The sequence below is a fragment of the Heterocephalus glaber genome, unplaced genomic scaffold (assembly GCF_053883595.1).
Source record: "Heterocephalus glaber isolate CG9 unplaced genomic scaffold, H.glaber_assembly_v1.0 deba00001457, whole genome shotgun sequence".
Classification (NCBI taxonomy): domain Eukaryota; kingdom Metazoa; phylum Chordata; class Mammalia; order Rodentia; family Bathyergidae; genus Heterocephalus; species Heterocephalus glaber.
In genome coordinates, this window is record NW_028258305.1 from 31,130,778 (window position 1) to 31,157,791 (window position 27,014).

At 38.5% G+C, this 27,014-nt stretch overlaps 1 protein-coding gene across 1 annotated transcript in view; it reads right to left on the reverse strand.

Moving 5' to 3' along the window:
* Qpct (glutaminyl-peptide cyclotransferase) overlaps positions 1-9,778 on the reverse strand; it is a 42,691-nt gene extending 32,913 nt beyond the window's left edge. Inside the window, exon 1 of the mRNA XM_004839459.3 lies at positions 9,363-9,778. Within this exon, the coding sequence (XP_004839516.2) occupies positions 9,363-9,464 (102 nt within the window). The 5' untranslated portion in view covers positions 9,465-9,778. The remainder of the gene's footprint in view (positions 1-9,362) is intronic.
* Between the last annotated feature and the right edge of the window lie 17,236 nt (positions 9,779-27,014).

Consider the following 27,014-nt stretch of genomic DNA (forward strand, 5'->3'; position numbering starts at 1 on the left):
ACTTTATAATTAGGAGATTCCAAGAGAAGCCATTCTTTTTAGTTTATTGGAGCTAATAACCTTTTAAAAACATAGGAAGCCCTTTCAACAGCTCAAAGTCTTTCACACCTAAGGCTGAGTTGAGTAATGAGAATCCTTTCAACAGGTGGTGGATAATGTACTCAAAGAATGGTCCTGTACCAAAGGAATGTGGTTGAGGTTTGGGGTGGGGGCAAGACTGAAGAGAAATCATTTGGATATATGGATCAACCCCCAGAATAACGGAGACCAAACATCACGAGTCACGCGGAATGCGCCAAATCAGCCCGTGCCCCAGCAGCAATCCACTGAACAACCCCGCCCGCCCGCCCCCCCCCCCCGCCTCGCTCCTCTGTACAGCCGCCTGGTTCCACACTACAAAGACGCAGAGGACACCGGACAACCAGACCACTGTCCTGGGTAAGTTGGAGTCATCTTCTCCTCCCATCAGGACCGGGACTGTCTTCAGGGGAAGGGCAGCTGGAACCTGTAATACAACTCTGCAGAGTGCAACCCTGCAGGAGGACAGGGAGCTCAACTTGGGACTTGCAGCCAGAAATCTGCCTGAATCTCATGGGTCTGTGACTCTCTTGCTGAAACTCACTGACTTACATCTGCACACTGCAACCCATGTTGTCTATTGTGACGGCAGAGACATACCCTGAAAGAGGCCCTTCATCTTCATGGTCATTTTTTATTCCCAAAATTAGTTTTATTAGTTTGGTTTTTTTCTCTTTTCTTTTGCTCTTCTTATCTTTAACTTTTTTTCCCTACTCTTTGCAAATACTTGTTTTTCTCTCCTTTTTTTTCTTTTCTTTTCTTCTTTCTTTTCTCTTTCCTTTTCTTCTTTCTTTTCTCTTTCCTTTCTCTCTCTCTCACACTCACTCTCTTGCTCTCCCACATTGTTCGTCTTCCCTTTTTGTCCCTGTTTTGGTCCTCATTTGGAGTTCTTCTTTATTTTCCTATTATTCTCTTTTCCCTTCTCACCTGTGTCCTCTGGCCGTACTGCTAACCTTCCCCTATCCTTCTTCCCATCTGTCCCTCCCTCCCCAACCCCTTCCAACTCCCCATCCCAAAGGGTAAAGTTGTTGTATTGAAGAGTTTATTAAATATATGTTGGGTTGGTCCTCTATCTTGATTTAAGTCACACAGTTAAAGGTGATAGATTAATAACTACCACAAATTGTCATTCTTTAAGAGCTATTTGATGCTATGGTGTTGCTGATTGTATGACTTGGGCTAAGGTGTTGTGATTGATCCAAACAGTTTTCCTTCCTGGTATAATGAAAATGAGACAGCCTCAGAGTCATTAGAGACTGAAAACCTAAAGACTAGCTATATCTGGAAGACACCTCTGAGAAGCAATCATCCCATGAGGGTTTTTAATAGATCAACAAAGATACTTACGATACAACTTCGTGATATCAACCCAGGAACTAAACCAGGGACAGTACCAAAAACAAAAATGAGAAGGCATTTAAGGAAGACACAAACCCAGACTTCCACCCCACAAAAGGCAATTTCTGGGGGAAATGAGCTGCAAAAGTCTGATAATCAACCACCTGGACACCCTGAACTGATAGCACAGGAAGTAACAAAACAGATCAATGAGGCTCTAGAAAAATTCAAAGCAGAAATAATCTCCCAGATATCCACAGAGATAGTGAGCAGAGTGAAAGACATGATTAGAGGATCTAGAACAGAAACAGATAAAAAAAATAGATGAGCTCAGAAACATGCTGGAAGCCATGAATGCCCGGCATAAGAAAGAAATAGAAACCATGATTGCCCAACATAAGAAAGAAATGGAATCCATGAAACGGATTCAAGCAGATATTCAGGAGATCAAAAACTCCACTGAAAGTATCCACAGCAGATTAAGGGAATCTGAAGATAGATTATCAGATATAGAGGACAGGATCATGGTTAGAGACCATGAAAATAGAGATTTCTTAAAAATAGTAAGGGACCGCGAGAAATCAATCCAACAACTGCTAGACGATGCAAAGAGGAATAACATGAGACTGATAGGAGTCCATGAAAAAACAGGAGAAAGCACAATTGACATAAAAAAACTGTTCACAGAAGTAATAGTGGAAAACTTCCCAGATAGAGGTAGAGAATTGGACATACAGATAAGTGAGGCATATAGAACTCCAACTAGCCATGATCAAAAAAATCTACATCTAGACATACAATAGTCAAAATCCCAGAAACCCAACAGAAAAACAAAATCCTACAAGCAGTTAGAGAAAAGAAACAAATCACCTACAAAGGAAAGCCCATCAAAATCACAGCAGACTTCTCAACACAAACCCTCAACTCAAGGAGAGCCTGGAGTGAAGTATTTCAAGCCCTAAAAGAAAATAACTTCCAACCTAGACTGTTGTATCCTGCAAAATTATCGTTCAGAATCGATGGGAAAATTAGATATGACAAAGAACACCTGAGAAATTTCATGAACACCAAACCAGCACTCCAAGCAATTCTAAACAATATCCTAGAAAAAAACAATGAAGGTCACAACTCCATGAGGCCCAACAGAGGGAAGCCACCATGCAAGGTAAGACACTAAAGGGAAAGGGGGAAAACTAAAAAATAAAAGAGCCAACAAAAGTAAAACGTAATGACAAGGATAAATCAATATCTATTAATTATAACCATCAATGTCAATGGCCTCAATTCACCAATCAAAAGAAATAGACTGGCAGAATGGTTTTAAAAGGAAAATGCAACAATATGCTGTATAAAAGAAACACACCTAACTCAAAAAGAAACTCATAGACTGAAAGTAAAAGGATGGAAAAAAGTTCTCCATGCCACAGAAATCCAGAAGAAAGCAGGGGTAGCAATCTTATTTGCAGACAAAGTAGATTTCAAACCAAAAATAATTAAGAGAGACAAAGATGGTCACTACATCCTTGTGAAGGGAACAATCCAAGAGGAAGAGATGACAGTCCTAAATATATATGCACCAAATACAAATGCCCCAACTATACAAAACAAATATTAATAGACATGAAAAACCAAATAAACACTAACACAATTGTAGTGGGGAACCTCAATACCCCACTATCACAAATAGACAGATCATCTAGACAAAAAGTTAACAAGGAAATTCTAGAACAGAACTGAACCAAGCTATTGAACAAATGGACTTAATAGATATTTACAGAGTGTTCCACCCCACAAAATCGGAATACACATTCTTTTCGGCTGCACACGGGTCATTCTCCAGAATAGACCACATGCTAGCTCATAGGACATATCTAAGTAAAGGTAAAAGAATTGAAGTTACCCTCTGTATATTATCAGACCATAGTGCAATAAAATTGGAAATCAATAACATAAGAAACCGCAAAACCCCAACAAACACATGGAAACTGAATAACACCCTCTTGAACAACCAATGGGTCACAGAAGTAATTAAAGAAGAAATTAAGGGCCAGGGATTTAGCTCAGCAGTTTTGCCGCCTGCTGCGCAAGCGCAAGGACCCAAGTTCCATCCCCGGTACCAAAAAAAAAAAGAAGAAATTAAACAGTTTCTACAAGTAAATGAAAATGCTAGTATAACACACAGGAATCTATGGGACACAATGAAAGCAGTTCTACACGGGAAATTCATACCAGTGAATGCCCATATTAGGAAAACAGAGAAAACTCAGATAAATAACCTAATGTAGAACCTCAAGTTCCTAGAAAAAGAAGAGCATAACAAATCCAAAGCTTCTACAAGAGAAGAAATTATAAAGATTAGGCCAGAAATCAATGCAATGGAGACTAAGAGAACAATACAAAAAAATCAATGAATCAAAGAGTTGGTTTTTTGAAAGAATAAATAAAGTCGATAAACCTTTAGCCAACCTTTTCAAAAAAAGGAAAGAAAAGGCACAAATACATGCAATTAAGAATGAAAAAGTTGAAGTTACAACAGATCCAACAGAAATCCAGAGGATCATCAATACCTACTTCGAGAACCTCTACTCCAATAAAATGGAAAACGCAGAAGAAATGGGCAGATTCCTAGATATATATGAATTGCCAAAGTTAAATGAAGAAGATATAGAAATTCTAAACACCCCAATTACAGCCAGTGAAATTGAAAATGTAATAAAATATTTACCAACAAAGAAAACCCCAGGTCTGGATGGCTTCACTGTTGAATTTTACAAGACATTTAAAGAAGAACTAATGCCATTACTCTTTAAATTCATCAAGGAAATTGAAAGGGAAGGAATACTTCCAAATTCATTCCTGGAAGCAAGTGTTACTTTGATTCCAAAACCAGGGAAAGACCCAACTCAAAAAGAGAACTAAAGGCCAATCTCCCTAATGAACATAGATGCAAAAATCCTCAACAAGATACTGGCAAACAGAATACAGAGGGTCATCAAGAAGATCATATACCCTGACCAAGTCAGATTTATCCCAGGGATGCAAGGATGGTTCAACATTCATAAGTCAATAAATGTAATACACCATATTAACAGAGTCAAGGACAAAAACCATATGATCATCTCAATAGATGCAGAAAAAGCATTCAACAAAATCCAGCACCCATTCATGATAAAAACCCTACAGAAAATTGGAATAGAAGGTCTTTATCTTAACCTGATTAAGGCTATCTATGAAAAACCAACAGCCAAAATCATCCTAAATGGTCAAAAACTGAAAACTTTCATGCTAAAATCAGGAACAAGACAAGGATGCCCACTATCACCACTCCTGTTCAATATTATTCTGGAAACATTAGCCATAGCAATTAGACAAGAGAAAGAAATAAAAGGAATAAAGATAGGAAAGGAAGAAGTGAAACTGTCATTATTTGCTGATGATATGATACTTTACATAGAAGACCCAAAAAACTCAGTCAAAAGTCTTCTAGGCCTAATTGACAGATTCAGTAGAGTAGCTGGATATAAGGTCAACGCTCAAAAAAGAATAGCCTTCTTATAAGCAAGTAGCAGAGCCATTGAGAGAGAAATTTGGGAAATAATTCCTTTTACAATAGCATCTAAAAAAATGAAATATCTAGGAATCAACCTAACAAAGGTAGCAAAAGACCTCTACACTGAAAACTACAGCACTCTGAAGAAGGAGATCAAAGAGGATATAAGAAAATGGAAAGATATCCCTTGTTCCTGGTTAGGAAGAATCAATATAGTGAAAATGACCATACTTCCAAAACTACTATATAGATTCAATGCAATGCCAATTGAAATTCCAACAATATACTTCACAGAACTAGAGAAAACAATCCAAAAATTCATTTGGATCCATAAGAGACCTAGAATAGCTAAAGCAATTCTAAGCAACAGAGACATGGCTGGGGGTATCACAATCCCCAACTTGAAACTATGCTACAAATCTACTGTGATAAAATCAGCATGGTACTGGCAAAGGAACAGACCTGAGGATCAGTGGAATAGATTAGAAGATGCAGAAACAACTCCAGACATGCTCAGCCACCTCATCTTTGACAAAGGAGACAACCACCATCATTGGAGGAAAGATAGCCTATTTAATAAATGGTGTTGGAAAAACTGGATTTCAGCCTGCCAAAGATTGAAACTAGACCCATACCTATCACCATGCACTAAACTAAGATCAAAGTGGATTAAAGATCTAAATATTAAGACAGAAACACTAAACTTGCTGGAAGATAAGTTAGGTAGAACTCTTGAAGACATTGGCATAGGAGAAGACTTCATGAACAAAACCCCAGCAGCACGGGAACTAGCAGAAAGACTCAATAACTGGGATATCATCTTATTAAAAAGCTTCTGCACTGCAAGAGAAACCACCAACAGAGCTAACAGACAACCTACAATATGGGAAAAAAATTTTAGCAGCTGTACCTCAGACAAAGGACTACTATCTAGAATATATAAAGAATTGAAAAACATCAGACCCCCCAAATTCAAAGACCCAATTCAAAAATGGGCATCTGAAATGAACAGACATTTCTCAGACAAGGAAGTAAAAGCAGCAAACAAATATATGAAAAAATGTTCAACATCACTGGTCATTCGAGAGATGGAAATGAAAACAACACTGAGATTCCACCTCACCCCAGAAAGAATGGCTGCTATCAAAAAATCAACAAATAACAAATGCTGGCGGGGTTGTGGGAAGAAAGGAACCCTTCTCCATTGCTCGTGGGAGTGCAGACTGGTGCAACCACTGTGGAAGTCAGTATGGAGATACCTCAAATAACTAGGACTAGAGGTCCCATTTGACCCAGCTATTCCTCTGCTAGGTATCTTCCCCAAAGAATTAAAAGAATCATACCACAGTGATATATGTGCACCCATGTTCATAGCAGCACAGTTTGTAATAGCTGAAGCTTGGAAGCAGCCCAAGTGCCCATCAACTGGAAATTGGATAAAGAAAATGTGGTTTTTTTATAAAGTGGAGTACTACTTAGCCATAAAGAACGAAAAACTAGAGAGTCATTTATAGTTAAATGGATGCATATTGAGGCCATACTCTTAAGTGAAATAAATAGGACACACGTGTGAATACCGAATAGTTTCTCTAGTGTGAGAAACCGATAGTGTAAACAAGGGTTAAAATGATTTAAAGGAATAATTGATAATTTGAAATAGGAAAAAAGGTCCAAAGACGAAGAAGTGAAGGGAGGGGAAGGGGAAAGGAAAAGAGGGAATGGAAAAACTATGAGAAAAGAAAAAAAAATGGAAATGAAAACTATGTAAATAGGGAAGGGCAGAGGGGGTGAAGGGTGCAAAGGTAATGGGAAAAGAAATAAGAACCAAGATACAACATGCACAGGTACAAACACCCAATGATAAATGTAAACAAATTGTATACCTAAAATGTACCAATAAAAGAACTAAAAAAAAGAAAGAAAGAAAGAATAATGGTGACCTTTAAGCTGGATAAGGGAAGTCAAGCAAAGGGAAAATGGGAGAAGGGGATGAGAGAAGAGACAGTACCAAAAACAAAGTTCCTGTTTTAGTATACCACCTAGTGTCCACCCTGACCCAGAAGAGAAGGGGAGCTTTCCCTCTTGCCCTCCAAAATACACACTGGCACCACACTCCTGCACTAGCTGGGCATTGTTCTTTGTCTATCAGCTAAGACTTACCACCTTAGAGAAGGCAGTGAAGAGGAAAGAGAGCTTAAGTCAAATCCTGGCTCTTCAACTCGATGGTATTGTTCCAATTATAGTATATGTGCTGCCGAAGCGAGCACTCAACTCAATGGTATAATGAGGTCATGTTTCCTCATCTATCAGCCGAAGATAACTATACTCCCTCGAAGGGTACTATGGAGTTCAAGTGAAATGAATAGATATATGACACCTGATACCCAGAACTAATACCCCTAAAATATATGTCTGGGCTCTCCTGGGAATCTAAAAATAAATACTATTGGTTCTAAGGAAAACTTGTTTCCAGGCTTCAAATAAACCAAATCATGATCTTCTAAACATAACCATAGTTAGGATTTGTGTGCTTTTACATATTAGATGCCAATGAAAGAGACACACCTTTATTTCAAAACAAAAGAAATTAATTTCAAAACTGATGCTTTCTTTATCACACCTTGCATGTTGGCAACCAGCGTACCAGGAGCACACCTTACAGGATTAAAATAATCAAACGTCATAAAAAGCAGGAAGACACATATTTCACCATGGACTGAATCAGCTTCCAAGCTTCAAGGTGTAGCTGGTTGCCCAGAAGACTTGATAGAGGCCTGCCAAACATGGGTGGGGAGAGAGACATAGAAATCGGGCTGCCATGGCTCATTGTCATTTACTGATCTCTTTGGCCTCATCTGTTTGCGCCATTTGAAAGTATCCAGTTTCCCAATGGAATGGTGATTGGAAGCTTCTTAAAGTGAATATAACAGAGATTCATGCTTTAAAGTACATGTCTTAAAAGCTAAATTTTCACTAGTTTAAAATATTTTAACAATCATAGCATCTTCTCCCACCCACAAATCCCCCCTGCCTACTCATATCAATACACGACCCCCTTAGAGCACCTCCTTCTGACCGTTTCCATCTCATTACTTCATGCGCTTAGATGTGTTTTAAAGACACACTTGGTGTAAACACCACATTCTAATTTTCAGTGTCCTCTTTCCCGGTATCTGAGCAGGAAGCTATTCCCCAAGGGTAGAGAACATGTAATTCAGTGTTCTTCTTCATAGGAAATAATCCTAGCGGAGCCTCATGGAAAGTTGTTTCTCTTATGGTAAAGTGATCGGACTTGACTTCCCTCACCCCGTCAGGCTCCCAATAAGGGTGGTTTCTCTGGAAGTGGGTGCCTGTTGTGAGGCCTGGATGTGAAGCTGAGTAAGCCTTATCCGGAGAACTGGAGTGGGGTACACAAGCCTGCGGCTGACCGAGGATTAGTGGACAACAGTGTGTCCTGCAATCCAAACGTTTGGGTAAACACAAGCATACTGAAGTTGTTGAAAGGCAATATGTATATGCACCAACTTCCCGCGATGAACGTCATCGGTACCGCAAATGTATGCTGATAAATTATTTTTAAAATGGAAAGAAAAAATAAGAGCTGCTGAGGAGCTTTGTCAAAGTGTCCCTGGAGTTCACTGCTTTTCGAGGTGTCTTTCAGACATAGCATTTTACTCTAGTATCACGGCCATGTGCACAGTCCTCGGCAATTTCATGATTGCAAAACTCTTACACAAGAAAAATGTGAATCTGTCTACTCATTCCACAAAGAGGATCTTGCGAGTTGTTTTCATTCTAAGTTCCTTATATGACATTTCCACTACAGCTCAGAGGCATTTCTCTCGAAACAACACGCACTCTCTTTAGTGGAGGGAGGGGGAAAAAAAGATCTCAAAATAAAGTAGGACTACATTCATGCTTAAGGGCTACGTTCCCAGTTGCTGTTTAAAAAGCCAAAGTAAACAACACAGTACGGAGCGGACGCGGAACATAACGGCCAGCGCGCATCCTGGGGCTCGGCCTCGGCCTCGGGGCTGCAGCGGGAACGCCCCGGGCGCACCCCGCTTCCCGCCGGCCTCGCGGATCCCGAGGGGGCGGCGGCGCCCAGATGCGCCCTCACCTCCCGGCGGGGCCGCGCGGCGAGACACACTTCCTGTGCCCATCAGCCCCCCATCCACCGCGACCAGGGGAGGCTGGCGACATCGCCCAGCCCGCTGGCGCCCTCAGCGCCGCCGGGAGCTCTGCCGAGGAACCTGGCCAGGAGCCGAGCCCGGCTCCCCGGGCGCTGGGTGGGGCCGCGGGGCCCTGGGCCGGGGACCCAGCCCCACCCGCCTCCCGCTCTGCCCAGGCGGGGCTCCCCGGCAGGGGGTCCCTGCGCAGGTGTCAGGACCCTCACCTTCTCCTCCGTCCAGGCAGTGGCACTCCGACTCAGCCCCCAGGCCACCAGGAGCAGCAGGTGGAGGCTGCCCGCGACGCCCACGTCCCCGCCGCCTGCCATCTCTGCCAGCGAGGCCGTGTGGGCTCCCGCTCCTGGGCCGCCAGCGGTCACGAGCCCGGGAACGCGCGTCCGTCGTCTTCCCTCTTCTCCACCCTTGGGTCCGCTGCGCCCGCCTCCCCATCTCCCGGGTCGCCTCTGCCAAGCCTCGAGCTGCAGCCCCAGCCTCCTCCCCCTGACCAAGGCAAGCCGGGGGCCCGCTGCTGGAAGTGACTTCTCCACTTCCTTGTCTTGGAGAGGAAGGGAAGAAGGAAGGAGGAAGGATGGAAGGGAGGAAGGACAGGCAGACAAGCCCTGTGACGTGCCGTATCTCCAGTGCCCAAACAGGGAACAGAAAGGAGACGAAGGGCTCATCAGGCCCTGGAAGCTAAGAAGTGATTTTTCTACAGCTGTGTAAGAAGAGCGGGACGGGAGTCAACACTTAGTGAATCATCTGCGCAAGACCCTATTCCCCCACCACCACCCTTTTATGCTCCCTTATTTCAGTTACTAATCGCATTTGACAAAGGAGAAAACTAAGACCCTGGTTTTTTTGAGACAGGGCCTCACTATGTAATTCAGGCTGGCCTCGAACTCAGGGCAGCCCTCCTGCCTCAGCCTCCCAAGTGCTGGGATTAACACTCGTGCACCATAAAACCCTCTTGAGAAAGCTGGGAACCCCCAAGGAAAAGTCTTTCCTCTGTGATACTGATACAGGGGAAAATATGACTACCAACCTGCTAGATGTCAGATATGCAGAGTTCCTGTCCCCTGAAATTGAAGAATGAATTCCAAAGGACAATGGAGATTAAGAGTAGCAAAAGTTGGTTGGGGGATAGGAATAGCTCCTGAGAGACAGGAGGGCACCCAGAAAGTTGCCAACGACTCCACTTCACTAAGAATGTTTTATGGAGTAAAATCACAATGTAGGTTCAAAATCACCAGGGAGGTACAACATGGATCAAACTATGATCAACCAATAAGATTACAAGTATAGCCGCTTAAGTAATATTGATCTAATAGAGAAGCAGATCAAGCAGCAAGGGTACATGGAAAGAGCAAAGACATTTTTAGAAAGGGATGGGTCCAGAGGTTCTGGTCACCCACCTGAGTGACTGATGTCTATCTAGACTTTATTGGACAGGATGATATCAATGGTAGTATAATCTTCAATTTATTGCTTATCCCTCAGAGAGGCATGTAGGCCTGGTCATTCCATCTTTATCTTGAGGCCTGGCCTTCGACAGATGAGCCTCCAGCCACAATTCTGATGTCTTCATTTCTTCTGCTGACTTTCTTGACAGCCCAGACCCTTTCTGACTGTATTAATTTCCATCTAATTTATCTGCCTATAGTAATAGGACATCTGTATCCTTTTTCACAGGTATTTGCCTTATTTGCCTTATAAGAGACAGCTCATCTTGCCCTCAAGCTGAGAAGTATGGTGGAAGTAATGATCTGAAACAAATGAGGTCTAGAATATTACAGTGGCTCTGATGCATGTTTCCAAAAGGAAAAGCCAGAAACAATTTTCTTTACAGTTGGCCCTCTACTTCCCCAAGTTCTGCACCCTGGAATTCAGCCAACTACAAATTGAAAATATACGGTTGTGTCTGCACTGAACATGTACAGACTCTTGTGTCACTATTCCCATTGTTCCTGTTACATAGTATAACAAATATTTAAGTAGAATTTGCATTGACTTGGTTATTGTAAGTCATCTATAGATGATTTAAAGTATACAGGAGGATGTGCAGAAGTTATGTGCATGTGGTATGACTCTTTTTATATGAAGGACTCGAACATGCGTGGATTTTGGTATGGGGAGGGTGGTCCTGGAAATAATGATGTACAGATACTGAGGAAAGTCTGTACTTTGTAATATCAAAGATCATTGCTATCGAGATAATACTATTTTTAAAATAAACAAAACAGGGTTGAAGCTATAGTTCAGTGGTAGAGCCCTTGACTAGGATGTGCAAGGCCCTAGGTTCAATCCTTAGCACCACAAAAAGGAAAAAAAAAATTAAGTTTTGTGTGCAGGGTTTCGGTGTAAATTGTCAAGACAATTACATCATATCCTCTTTTTCTTCCACAGTGAGGATCAGGGTTTGATCTATCTTGCGTCATCTTTCAGTAACACCGAATTCCCAGGAAAGCTAGAACAAGGGTACTGAAACAGAACTATTTCCTGGGGATCCGAGTTTGAAGGTAATGAAGCCTAGCAGAGCCCCACCCCCCCTTCCCAGGCTTGGTTACCTGGTGAGTTTCTAGAAAGAGCTTGTCTGGGAATACCCCGTTCTGCCCTCCTCTGGAGCTTCAAGGGAAGACAGGATGTTTCTCCTTGCCTGAGGTTCAAAATTGCTAACCCTGTTCATGTCTGAGAGTTTGGAGTGACAGTTTAAATATCTGGGCTTAAATAATATTGAATAGCTTCTTTATTACAACCTGGGGCAATTCTGATGGTCGGAAACTTCAGAACTTTCCATTGGTTCAATATTCAGAGCAAAACCACTATCATATGTCCCAATGTGTTACCTCTCTTGCTACCTGAGCCAACCTTTAAATAGTGGATTTCCTGAGTGTCTGTGTAATAAAGAATCCTATTACCTGTTACTCTACTACCTTCTTATATTTTCACAACACGATTCTTGTAAGAGGTAAAAATGGCAAATCTTATGAAACGAAATGTGAGCCATAATATTGTGCTAAGTATGTACAATTCAAAATAAGAAATAAGAGAACAATCAAGCTAAAATGTTAATACATATTTTGACAGCAATTTTCTATTCCTTAGAGTTCTCCGATTTTGGTCATGTTTAAATCAGTACGAAGCTGTTGCAGTTTGGGATCCACAGAAAGCTCACTCTGAGGCAGCTTAGTAAGCAGGGTGTGTCTTAGGGAGTGCCCTTGGGACAAAGCTCTATGGGAGGAAGGAGGAACAAGACGGGGCAGATGGAGGAGTTCCAGTGAAGTGAACCCCACAGCCTCACACACCCCCATAGGGAGCCTGAGAGCTGACTGGCCTGTCCGTGTTATCCTGTGGGGGACCAGAATGCCTGGGCTTTATCTCCCCACCTCAGTGAAGGGACTTCCTGCAAGTGGCTGCACTGCAAAGAAAGCTTCCCTTCACTCATTCCGTGCCCACTGCCTTCATTCTAGAAACTTCTACAAATCCTTTATATCTGCTGGCTGTTTTGTCCCTACTGCAACTTTTCCTTTCTTCAAACTCTCCCTATAGAAGATAACCATTCCTTTTATATTTTAATTAAAGTTTCAGGCCCCGTTTTCTTATCATGAAAAAAAAAGTCGGTTTTATACCCAGTGATAACACTGTTCACAAGAAGAGCAGTTATCATCTTCGGCATTGTACAGATTCTATACTGTGATTTACAGGACATATCAAAGAAAAGATCCACACAAAGTGTACACCTAGTCCTACCTTGAAAGTGAAGTCACTGGACTAAAACGAAAGCAGCAGTTCTCAAAGTGTGGCTGTGAATCCCTGGAGAGTCCAGAGAACCTTTTGGATATCTCCAAAGTCAACTTAGTTTTAACTTTTTACTGCTTTGACTTTGCACTAATGTTGCAAAAGAAAAGGTGGGTAAAACTAGCACTTATCAAGACAGGACACAAAATTTAATATTGAAAGAAAAATATACTTGTAGCCATTATATATATATACATTGCCATGCACACAGAAAAAAAAAGTAGAAAAAGACTCAGTCCCACTTAAGAATTCATTAATGAAGCAATAAAATTAGTTGTTTTATTAAATCTCAACCCCTGAGCACATACCTTTTTAAGTTTTATTGAGATATAATTGTAAAACATTAAGTTATACATAAAGTATCCAGTGTGATGATTTTTAACACAGGTATATACCTGTGAAACCACAATCAAGAGAATGAACATACCACCTCAGAGCTTCTTCCTTTTCCTTTTTAATCCACCCCTTTACTATCCAAGCCCAATCCTATCAGCCACAGTGTCTTCCAAAATCCTTATACAATTTTGCACTAGTACAAGTAATACATGAAAATTTCAGTCCCACCACAGGCTCACCAACATTTCATACTCTTACTCTTTAATTTTAACCATTAGAATAGATGACTGATGGCACACACCTGTGATCCCAGAACTCAAGAGGCTGAGGCAGGAAGACACCATGAGTCAAGGCTATCCTGGGCTACACAAGTTCAAGTCCAGCCTAAAATACATAGCAAGACTCTGTCTCAACAACAACAACAAAAAAACAGCAACAGAGAAAGAGTATTGAGATGTGTTACGTATATGCACCAACTCTCCACAAGGAATATGATCATCATGTAATGCAAACATGTACTAATAAAAAAATAAAAACTGAAAAAAGGATAATTGATTTCATTTTCTATTTTATTTCATTAATTTCTGACTTGATCTTTATTAATTCCTTTTTTCTGCTTACTGTGGGTTTACTTTGAAACTCTCCCCTCCCATTCTATTAATGTTTCCAAAAAATGGAAACGTAAAGTCATTGTCTTTCTCATTGCTGAGACAAAATACCTGACACCCAAAGTTAAAGGAGGAAAGGTTTATTTAGCTCACAGTTTGTAGAGGTTCCAAGGCAGGTTGCATCCTAGAGGAGAAAAACTTCATGGCAGGCAGAAGGTAGCAAAGCAACAAGGGCCGACCACAGCTCTTTCTATCCCTTACATCATATCCAAGCTACTTAGGGCAGGTAGCACTCACACCCTCAATCCTTGTGCCCTTGGATCCTAGCACTGCACCATGAATCAATCCCAGCATCACACACTCTAGATCCTAACCTAACCCACCTCTGACAAAGTCCCACCTGTGATGGCATGAGGCTTTGGGGGTGCATCTAGACACCAGCCATAACATTCCACCTCTGGCCCCCCAGACTCATGTGCATCCCTTTATGAAAAGGCATTTAGTCCATCTGTAAGAGTTGACAAAGTCCTAACTGTTTCAGCATTGCTGCAAAGTCCAAGTCCAAAATCTCCTCTGAGATTTAAGGCAAACTCTTAGCTGCAAGCCCTTGTACAAAGGAAAAGAAAGTTAAACACGTCCAACATTCAATAGCATAAGATACACATTTCCATTCCAAAAGTTACAAACGGGGATAGCAAGGAATGGGAACAAAGCAAGACCCAAACCCAGCAGGGCAAACATTAAATCCCACAGTTCCACTTCCAGCATCCCTGGCAATCTGTGGCAAGTTGTGAACTCCAAAGGGCATGGGTGGCTTTGTCCCTATGACACTTCTGGTGGTTGTAGCTCCCATGACTTCTCTCTGCTCCCCGTTTGCAGTTTTCCTCGGATGATCCATGTTCCTGCCTTCTCCAAACTTCTGGAGTCTCCACTGCACCTTTAGCTTTGAACTCACAGCTTCACACACTGCCTTCTCAGGGGCACAGTGCCTGGCCTCCCAGGCCTTCTTCTGAAATTTGGGTGGAAGCCTTCCTGACCCCACAACTCTTGCATTCTGCATGTACTTGAGACCAGCACCATGCGGATGATGCCAAGGTCTGCTGTCACTGGAGCAGTGGCCAGGCTTCCTTCTCTCTTGGCTATAGGGCTTGAGAGTCTATCAACCAAATCCCAAGGAATGACTTCCCTAAGCTGCTGCCATTCTGGAACATGATGCTCTCAGGCTCTCTTCTCAAAGCAAAATCTTTCACCTTTGCAACTCTGAGGCTGCAAAGGCTGCAGTCCTGCTGGTTCTTGTGATACCTTCAGGCCATCTTTTCTGTTGTCTTCTGAAATACTTGGCTTTTTCTTGGTAGTCTTTTCAGCGACCACTTTCTCCTTAGTTCCATCTTTGCAGGCCACAACTTTACTGGAGCTTCCTTTCTGGCCAAAATCTAAACATTTTAAATCATTGTGCTGGGCTCTTAGCTCTTGATTCTCAACATAAATCTGGCTAAAAGCCCCCAACAGTAACCATGCCACTGCTTCAACATTAGACTGCCTTGAAATTTCTTCTGCCAGATTAATTAGTCCACCGCCCTCAATTTCATACTCAGGCAAAGTCTCTGGACATGAGCAAAATGCAGACAAACTTCCTGCCAAGGCATAATGCATTGCCTAGAGTCCAACAGCCAATGCAGTCCTTCCCAACAGAAACTTCCCGTGCCTGGTCTTTATCAGCAGAATTTCTATCAACATTCTGTACAGCCTAAGGCATTCCAGCTCTATTTTTTTTCAGCCACATCTCAGACCATTTCCAAACTCTTCCCACAAGCCAAACCCAAAGGCTCCTGAACCACAGGTTAGGTATAGTCACAGCAATTACCCCAATCCTGGTACCAAATTCTGTCTTATTTACTTTTCTTGTTGCTGAGACAAAATACCCAACATCCAAAGTTAAAAGAGGAAAGGTTTATTTAGCTCACAGTTTGTAGAGGTTGCAGTCCATAATCTGCTGACTCCAAGGCAGGATGGCATCCTAGAGGAGAAACAGTTCATGGCAGGCAGAAGGTAGCAAAACAACAAGGGCCAACCACAGCTCTTTCTATCCCTTATATCTTATCCAGGCTACATAGGATAGCAGGTAGCACTCACACCCTTAGTCCTAGTGCCCTTGATCCTAACATTGCACCGTTACTCAATCCCAGCATCACACATTGTAGATCTACCACCTTCTGAAAAAGCCTCACCTGTAACTCCATGAGGCATTAGGGGAACATCTAGATACAAGCTGTAATGGTCATTAATGTGCAACAATTCATTTTTTCTAGTAAAAAGCTTTTAGGCACTGTAATTCCCCTTTTAAATGCTACTTCAGATGGGTTACACATATTTTAGTATGTTGACTTTTTGGTTAAAATCAGTTTAAAATATTTTCTAGTTTCCCTTAGATTTCTTCTTTTAGCCATGTGTTACTTAAATTGTGTTATTTCCCACATAAAGATTTCCCTGATATTTTTGTTAAATTTAGTTCCATTGTGATCAGAGAGCAGATTTTGCACAGATTAATGTTTTGAATTTTTTGAGAATTGTTTTACATCTCAGAATAAAATCCAACTTGGTAAAATGTTTGTTGTGCCTGTGAAAAGAATGTATATTTTAATATCGTTGGGTAGAGTGTTCTATGTCAACTAAGTCAAGTTGGTTGGTAACGTTGCCTAAATTTTCCATATATAACTAACTTTCAGTTTTCTATTGATTACTAAAAGAATGGCAATGAAATATCTCTGACTATAATTGTGGATTTGTCTATTTCTCCTCTCAGTTCTATCAATTTTTATAATAGGTTTTTCTAAGTTTTCCTAGTGCATGTTTAGGATTGTAATGCCTACTTAATAAATTGACCCTTTTATTGATAATTATGCAATGACTCTCTGTATTTGATAATATTCTTTGCTCTGAAATCTACTTTTCTCTAATACTAATATAACCATTCCACTTTTCTGATTAGCATTAACATGGTATGTTTTTCTATCCTTTTACCTTCAAATTATATTCTTATTTATATTTTAAACAGGCTTATATTAGCAGCATATGACTAAATCTTATTTTTTTTATCCAATTGTACAATCTCTGGCTTTTAAATGAAATGTTTAATTACTTAATTAGATTATTGCTGTTAACAAATTAAGTGTATCACTATATTTGTTTTGTACATGTTCCATCTGTCTTTGGTCATTTTTACCTCCTTTTCTGATGATTTGTCTTTTTTGTGTCTGTATCCCATTTCATTTCCTTTATCAGATTTTTAGCTGTATCTCGTGCTTTTTTTTTGAAGGGGAAGGTGTTTCAGTATCTGCACTAGGATTTGTAGTATAAATTTTTTTTAAGATATCATTGTCTGTCTTAGGATCCTTATAATAGTATACTTCTATTTCTCCTTTCTTGGTCTTTATGCTATTTGGTTTACTTTTTTAAAAATGTAGAATAGTTTTTTGAGGCCTGATCTTCCTATGTAGTCCAGGCGGGCCTTAATCTTTCAATCATCCTGCCTCAATCCCTTGTATAGTTTACTTCTAGATATGTTATACATCACACAATCTATTGTCTTTGCATTAAACAATTATCTCTCAGATTGTTAAAATTAGTTTTTTAAAATATAGTTTTAGTTTACCCACACTAGTGGGTAAATTTCTGGTAATCTACTTTCCTTTGTGTAGATATATGTATCAATCATGTATTATTTTCTTTGTGCCTAAACTGTATTCTTTACTATTTATTACAGTGTGAGTATGGTTCTGCTTCTGTATGCTGAAAAAATTCTTTATTTTCCCTCTACATTTTGCCAGTTATTTCCTCTAAGTACAGAATAGTATGTTGACAGATTCATTTTTGGCCATACTTTCAAGGTGCATTTCCAGTGTCTTGCTTGCTTTGTTTTTGGTGAGAAGTCTGCTGTCATTCTTGTCTTTGTTCCTCTGAATGTAATGTGTCTTTTTTCTCAATCTGCTATTAAGATTTTTCCCTTTAATTTCAGTTTTTAAGAAATTTTATTGTGATATACTTAAATGGAATTTTCTTTATGTTCTTGTGCTTGGGATTTACTGAGTTTCTTGAATTAGTGGGCTTTAAGTTTTCATCAATTTAGAAAAAATTTAGCCATTATTTCTTCAGATATTTTTATTCTCTCCCTACTCTTCTTCCACTCCAGTCCACATTTATTTGGAGATTCAAATAACCTAAGCTGTTTGACATTTTCCCAGAGGTCACTGCTGTTTTTATATTTTCTTTTTTGTTTCTTTCATTTGTGTTTTGTTTATTTAATTTTATTAGTACATTTTAGGTATACAATAGAATGACATTCATCATTGGAAATTTGCACCTTTACACAACCTCTCTTGGTTCTTATTTTTTTCCCATTCCCCTGCCCTCCCTTCAATCCCTCCATCCCTCCCTATTTACAAAGACTTTGTTTCCATATATTTCATTTTCTCATATTTCATTTGTGTTTTATTTCTGTCTTCAAGTTCACTAAACTTTTCTTTGGAGAACTTGATCTGCTATGAGTTCTAAATAATGTTCTTTTTAACTCATAGATTTTTTTTCTCCATCTTTGCATGCTTGATTTAGATCTTTTGTTATTACATATCTCTTTGTATAATCATCTTAAGCCTCTACCTTCTTAAATATATGGAATACAGTTATAGCAACTATTAATCCTTATCTGCTCCTTTATCATCTGTATGATTTGTGTCTTTTTGAGCTAATTGTTTTTTCCCTCCTCATTATGGGTTGTATGTGTCTATTTCTTTTCATATCTGGCAATTTTTTTAATTGAACCAGGCATTGTAGATTTTTTTTTTTTTTTGGTTGTTGAGCATTTTTGTGTTTGTGTATTCCTGTAAATAATCTTGATCTTTTTTCTGGGACACAATGGGATTAATAATAGTTTGATTCTTTGGAAACTGGCTTTTGACTTTTTCTAGGCTATAGCAGAGTATCCTATTATCCAGGTTAATTTGATCTACTATTGAGCCAATATTCTCCTGAGTAGTCTATTATTTGTCCCTTGTATTTTAAGGTCTCTCCACTCCAACTGGTGGAAACACAAAACACAAAATATTACTGGTCCTTTCTGTGCTCCAAGACTCATTATTCCTACTCCTTTTTGGTAGTTCTTTCCCCACCTTGAGTAGTGGCTTCACATGTATTGGTCAGTCCTCAGCAGAAGACTTGTGGAGAGATCTTGGTGTTATCTCTGAAGCTCTCCTTCATGAAGCTCTGTCTTCTAGACTTTCTTCTGCAAAATCTATCCACCTGACCTTCCTATGTTCTCAACTCTTGTCTTTCAACTCATGGAAATCACTGGACTATATTTGAATCTCTCACCCCACTCACTCCCATCTGCACTGCTTCCTGGAAACTCAAGTCAGTAAGCTAGAGAAAGTATGAAGCTCATTTCATTTTTCCCTTTTGTCATCACTCTTCTATGATGTTTGTTTTCCAATATTTTAATATGGTGTGTGATATGTTTTTTATCAAGGTGGGATGATAAATCTAGTCTCATCTTCACTCTGGAAGCATAAGTGGAAAGTATGCTGCTTTTTATATTATGTATGACAAAATGGGAAGTATAAATAAATCACTTCTGTTGTGTACTGAAGGATAATTGTGTCATGGAAAGCACTTACACCATTGTTTGAGATGCATGCTGAACTATTTGCTTTTTTTCATGAAATTCCATTTTCAATTGAAACTACAATGACTGAGTAATTATGATTACTCAGACATGTATATTTGACAGACATTTGTTTGAAAATGAATAAACTGTGCCTATACCTTCAAGGAAAATAACTGATACCATTTGTTGCCAATGATAGAATTGATCTTTCAAGGGAAAATTGGATTTGGAAAACTTGCATCTGATATCATAAGCTTAATAGTTTCCTGATATGTAACAACTTTTCTAATGAAATCAATGGTTTAACAAATGTGATGATAATATATAAGGAAATGTTCAAAATTCAGAATATCTGAATAACTTGGTGAGTCAGTATTTTCCAAATTCTCAATTCACCATATTAAAAAAGCACAAAGATCTATTCAGGGTATAAGAGAGTCCAGGATATAGTATAATGGAGTAAAAAAGTTTACTCATATGGTTTGATATTCTAAATTGCAATGGATTTTTATGACAATACCATTTGTATTTAATAACCATTTATAGTTAGTAACAAATATTCTCAACAATTATCTAGAAAGGGTAATACATCTACTACATGTTTGTGTAAGGCCAAATTTTTTTCAACATACTTCCACCAAAATAACATAACAGACTGAATGTGTAAATAAATGAGAATCCAGTTGTCTTCTAAGAACAGATATTAAAGATATTTTTTTTAAATATTCAACAATGCCATTGTTCTTACTGTTTTTTCTTGTTTTAGTAAGTGTGGATTTTTTCATGAAAATGTGCTATATAATGTAATGCTTTTATTTTAAAATAAACCCATAATTAAATATTTACAAAGACCTTGTTTTAATTTTCAATAGAATAATGATTGACAGACATAATCCACATTAATAGAAGCTATTTGTGGTCTTCAATAAGTGTTATTAATGTAAGGGATCCTGAAACCAAAACATCTGAAAATTATTTTACCCGGGAGAGATTATTATACATTACACCAATGGTTCTAACTATAGCTACACTTTAGAATTGTCTAGGAAGCTTTTTACAAAATAGTGATGTCTGGCTGTGGTCTGGACCTCAGATTGCGCAGATGCTCCCCAGGTGATTCCAATGTGTAGTGAGGGCCGAGTAATCACTGCATTAAGCCATGACTTAAGAAATGCATTAGTAAACATCATATAATCGGGTTAATAATAACTTAGTAATCACGTTGCATAGTAGTTATTTTGTCAGGGTAAAAGTAAGATTGAGAAAGTGGGCCAGCCTTACACAAATTAGGAAGTAGGCAGCTTGTATTCAGATCTCCCCACTTGGCCCTTACTTTTTTGGCCCTGCACAAGCCTCAGACTGAGGCGCCCTGCCATTTATTCCTTCATTAGTCCTAGAGAATTAAAGAGGCTCACATTACATCCCTGCCCAAATCTGTTTTCCACTGCTTTCAGTAATGGAGTGAAAATTAAAATATTTGTGTCTACAGTCCAGAGTTAGATTTTTGCAGTTCCTTAGAAATTTCAGGAATCCAGATTTCCTGTAAATCTTCCCAACTTCTTTCATAAGATCAGAAGTCGGGTTAAGGTAGCAATAAAAGTTAGGGAAAAAGAGTTCCTTTGTCTTCTGGTTTTCTGGCCTTTTCTCTTCCAAGGTCTTAATAATAACAAACTCTCCTCTCAAAGAAGGGGAGAACAGTTCCCATTTGAAAAATTTAAGAAAGTGAGCTAAAAGTTACACTAAGAAAATGCAACACTAATCTTGCACCCAACAACATTTCTTTCACCCCTTTACTAATTTTTTTTTTTTTTTGGTACTGGGGATCAAACTGAGGACCTTGAGCTTGTGAGGCAGGCACAGCGCCACTGAGCTAAGTCCCCGACCCTACCCCTTTACTAATTTTGTCATGGTTTTTTCTTAAAGTCAATATTTCCCTCTGAGGGCTCTTAAAACTAAACATGTTCAAGGTACAAGGAAATGAAACTGTAGTAAGGAATTTCTATGCACTTAAGGAAATGAGAGTAGACAGAATCAAAGACAAAGAAAACCAAAGAAAATTTTACTCTTTACATCTCACAGAATAGACAACTCTGAACTATACAACACCAAAACTGACTATAAAAATGTAAACAATCAATTACAATCAATTGGTTGTTATGGGAAGTGTTCACACATATAATAGACATATATATTTATAGATGCATGCATAGGCTTTGTATTCAAATAATCCCATTGATGCCAATATTTTTTTTTGCATCTTGTGAGACCAGATAGGGTGGCAAAGACCTAATTTCTGCGATATGTTAACAATAATCCATGAAAGATATACAGGCTGTTAAAGAACTTGTTTCCATTCAGAGTTATTTAGATAAATTTTATGGTATAAATTGGAAATATGATCAGGGATGTTAGCTGCATTGGTGATACACTTTCAAAGACCTTCTCTAATTTTATAAGTTGATATATAACTGCAAATTATATAATCTATAAAGTATCTTAACCAGGTTTGGTGGCGCATGTCTGTAATCCCAGCATCTGAGAAGCTGAGGCAGAAGGATTACAAGATTGAGTCCCACCTGGACAACTTACTGTCTTAGCAAGATCCTGTCTCAAAATTAAATATACAAAAATGGGTTGGGGATATACTTCAGTATGAAGACCCTAGGTTCAACCTTCAGCACTACACACACACACATACACACACACACACACAATCAGCATATTAGTATATCCAGCACCACAAAAAGCTGATTAAGCTGCAGGCAGTGTATTTTATTCTACTGCTGTTTTAGGCCATTTTCTGTTGCTGTAACAAAAAACATAAGGCTGGGTAACTCATAAATATGTTTTATTTTTTTAGCTCTGTCTTACTCACTTTTTGTCACTGAATCACAATATCTGATTCTCACAACTTAAAAGAGGAGAGGTTTATTTTAGCCACATTTATAATCCATAATTGGTAGGCTCTAAGGCATTGCTTTCTCTCCTTTAGATATTTATCATATTTATTGGAAGATGAAAATATAATTTTTTCAATATCAAAATAAACATATAATCTAAAATCAAGACTGAGGCATTCAGTTATCTTCTTGGTTTAGGATCACTTATGGCTATTCTAAGGTGTTATACTTATTTATCTTTGTTTTCATGGCATCAAATTATGAAGTTTTGGCTGGGGGTGGTAGCACATGCCTGTAATCCCAGCACTCAGGAGACTGAGGCAGGAGGATCTCCACAAGTTCGAGGCCATCCTGGGCTATATAGTGAGTTCAAGGCCAGCCCAGACTACATCGTGAGGCACTGTCTCAAAAAAACAAACAAAAAAATTATGAAGTTTTTCTATGAATCAGGCTACAAAAAATATAATCAGTTTTAACTGGAGAAAAAAAGCCCTTTCTCTCCATCTTATAATCTTGGAACAGTGTTAATTGCGATTGTTAATTAGCCCCTTTCTGATTTTTCATGAAAGAAAAATCATTCCAAGAGTAATATTCAAGTCATATCTAAAAATGCTTGTTTTTAAAATGCAGATAAGGGCTAGCAGTCTCAAACGAAAGAGGAAGAAAGGCTCCAAAATCTCTTTCCACTAGGTCCAAAATTGAAACATTAAGAAAACAAATAGGAGGTTCTTGGGGCTGTATATCAGTGGTGGAGTGCTTGCCTACTATGTACAAAGCCCTGGAGTGGAACCCCAGCACCAAAAACAAACTAACAAATAAAATAACACAAATTTGCAGAAAACAGCAACAGTCATCAAAAAAACCCCAAGTTGGTTATGCCACAGATAGCTATGAATAATAATGGTAATAGCTAGAAAGTTGCAACATAATGCTGTCAGTCAGATTCTGCCTTTCAACCACAGATGTTCATATGTGTGTGTGTGTGTGTGTGTGTGTGTGTGTATGTATGTATGTATATATATATATCTTAGATTTAGGTTTAAATTTGGGCTGAATTTATGTTGTTTTATTTATATATCTGAAAACATCAGCGAGGTATTTTGAGTGCTTCAGTAGTACTAAGACAGCACAGACTGGTCATAAAAAATTCTTTCAGCACTACAGTTTATATATACTCCATTTTTAGGCTATAATAAATTAGATGAACTAAACTATCTTTAATTTTAATGTTTGTAAAAGCATTTCAACAGAGCTTATCATCAAACAAGAGTGTGCCTAAATTTCCCCAAAAAAGCAGCTTATATTTTAGCATGCAATTTTAATAACAATAATCCCCTTCTGTTACTGGCCAAGGCTTGATGTTTTATAGTCCTCTTTCAATAAATCATGTAACTGTTATCAGAACACTACAGTTTGAATTCAGAGATCTGTGACAAAGCAAAAGAAACTGATTAATTATACTTCATAATATCTTTGTTTAGTACTTCAGGAAAACCCTTCTAATGGTTAGCGTTAGATTTGTATTACAAATTAGGAAGAGGCAAAGTAGTAATTTTAGGAAGGGGACAGGGAGGAAATGTTACAAGCAAAGGGGAGTGGTCACATAAAAACTGTTTTCATTCCACGCTAAAGGCAAAGTGGTCTCCTTTCAATACCACTTTCAGATTAGAGAAAATAAACATCAACCAGAAAATTGGGCAATGGCTTAGGTAGGAAATGGATGCCATTAATGAGTAAACAATAGATATAGGATCCAGTAAAATATATTATTCTGGATTTTTCAGACTCAAAATATGAGGAATATATGGTGTAGTGGGTAAACAATAGTCTGGTTGCACACATCTCTGTGTGCTACAATTACATGTGTTTATTAAATCAGATAGCTAGTTATAGAATACTATTACTTTGTAGTATACACACACACACACACACACACACACACACACACACATGCACTCTAGCCTATAAATATAGTTGTGTGTCACCAGGATATGTTCTCAGAAATGAACTGTTAGGCAATTTCGTCATTCTTTGAATGTCATTGTGTACTTACACAAACCTAGATGGTATCACCTGCTGCACACCTAGGCTACATGGTGTATATTAGGTATAGTCTATTGCTCCTAGGGCCAAGATGAACAAAACTACAGGAGATTAAATCAAGCAGGAGAGAAAATTTTGTAATCAAAAATGCTGTAAACATAAGATGTATGAGTGAGGCTGCTGCCAGCAAAACATGTATATAATTTTACATTACACTTTTTGATGGAAAAAGTACACTCTAAAAGCACAATAAAAATTATAATGGGAGCTAAGGGTGTAGCTGAGTAGTAAGGCGCATGCTTAGCACGTGTAAGGTCCTGGGTTCAATCCCAAGCACTATAAAATAAATAAGTAATTAAAAAGTACAGCTATAGTGTAGTAAACACATAAACCAGTAACATGGTCTCTTATTATCAATATCAAATATTATGTACTGTACCTAATTGTATAAGCTATAATTTCATATGATTGGCAGTGTAGTGTTTATTAACAGCACCATAAACATGAGATACACTTCTTTGACATTTTCTATTTTGCCTTTTATTTTGTCTCTTATTTTTCTTCTTTTCTTCTTTCTCTGTATTATAGATTTTCCTTATCTTAGCTAACAAACTAGATTTAAGCACACATGTGTCTTAAAATTATTTAGTAAGTCAATAAATCAAAAGACTGAAAAGTCTCATGGGAATCTAGGAAGAAAACAAGTGAGCTAAATTAATGTCAATTAGCCTTCAGCTAAGTTAGCCATCATCATTAAAGGAACTGACAGAGTCTAAGGTTAGACAATCAGAATTCTTTCTTGAGATACTTGAGGTTTTGAAATTTGAGGTGGCATGATCAGAATACCAATTACAGTAAACTGCTCAGGTCATTCTATTCTAACTGATCATATTGAGAATAAAACCAACAAACATACAGCTCTTTAATGATTTTATGCTACAGTAGAACACTGTAAACTGGTACTGGTCACTTGAGAATGGCAGTAGGATCTTCCTTGATGATATAGAAAGGAATTTATTCTATGGTCCTTCAGATTCCTGTTTCTTTTCATCTTTTTGTTATTTTAAATTTCCTTCCACAGAATCAAGCTTAACAACTTTTCTTTCTCTATGTTGCCAAAGGACAGGAGATAGAAATATAAAAGTATTAATTCTTTAACATGAATAATATTAATATAACAAATTATGATAATATTGAGCATTCTCTGAATGCTAGACATTTTAAAAACTACTTCTATGCATTGTCTCATTTAATCCTTTTAACAACCCATGAGATAACTATCATCCTGGTTAACCAATGATGAGGAGATTGAAGAATACAGAGGTTGACTTTCCTATGCTCACACAAAGCAGATTACACTCCATGTATAGTACATGTATTTTTTCATTTAATTCTCACTAGAACCCTATGAGGTAAAGAATTATTTCCCCTCATTTTATATACAAAGAGATCAGTTTTTAGTGAGATTAAGTAGCATGAGTCTAGGTGGATTCTGTCTTCAAAGTCCCATCCTAACTCTTTCCTTCTTAATGGGCTCCTCTGGGTTAGTGCAATTTCTGTGCTGTGAGAGGGAGCCTAGCTCCTTGTAAGCTAAATAGAAGCGTGAATAATGGAAAGGAGGAATATACAGAATAAACACAGAAAGACATATAAAAATAAATGGATGTGCCTGACAGAGAGCTGATGTCAGACGAACACAGGAATTATGAATAGCCTTTACATCCAAGCAGAATTTGGACCTGCTTAGCAGGCAGCAGGAAAAAAATGCAGTCTATTGTGTAATATTTTAGGACTATTAGGCTAAGATAACCAAGACATACTGGAAAAATTCACTAATCAAACCAAAATTTACTGACCACTGTGCTAAGTGATGAGTAAATGAAAATAAACATGGTCTTTCACAAGTTCAGTAGGGGAAAGAACAGATAGAGAACCAGGAGGATCTGATACACTCAATCCACAATACAATGTGGTAAGTGACATGAGAATTGTCTGTCAAGGGTTATCAGAGGGCAGAACAATTATGGACAGCCTCCAAATCAGATAAGTCAGTTCCTAGGGTACAGCAGTTCAAGTTAGTCTAAAAAGTTTGTGCAGCAATCCAAACTGAAGTCTATTACGTGTACCTCTGCTGATAAAGTAATAAATTCTAAAGACTTTTCTCCTCTATTTTACCAAATGTATATTGACATGCAAATGCTTTCTGAACTGCTTACAAAGTCATGGAAAAAGATACAAACACACACTAATTTCCCAGTAACCACATCCTATAAATTAAATCCGGTTGCAATTTTAAAATAATGACCATTTCCTCAAGTTGGTTGATCCTCTTGCTTTTGTTAGGTAACGTGTATGAATGATATGTCTTTAAGTACATGTAGTGGGGTATTAAAGGTGTGATAGGAAGATTTGAAACTGCAACCAGAAAAGAGAAAGACTATAAGATCCTGTTTTCATTAAATATCACTAAGAAGAAAAATCCTTCCCATCTTGGGCATTCAGATCATATTTTTTCTTAGGGATAAAATACATTATTTA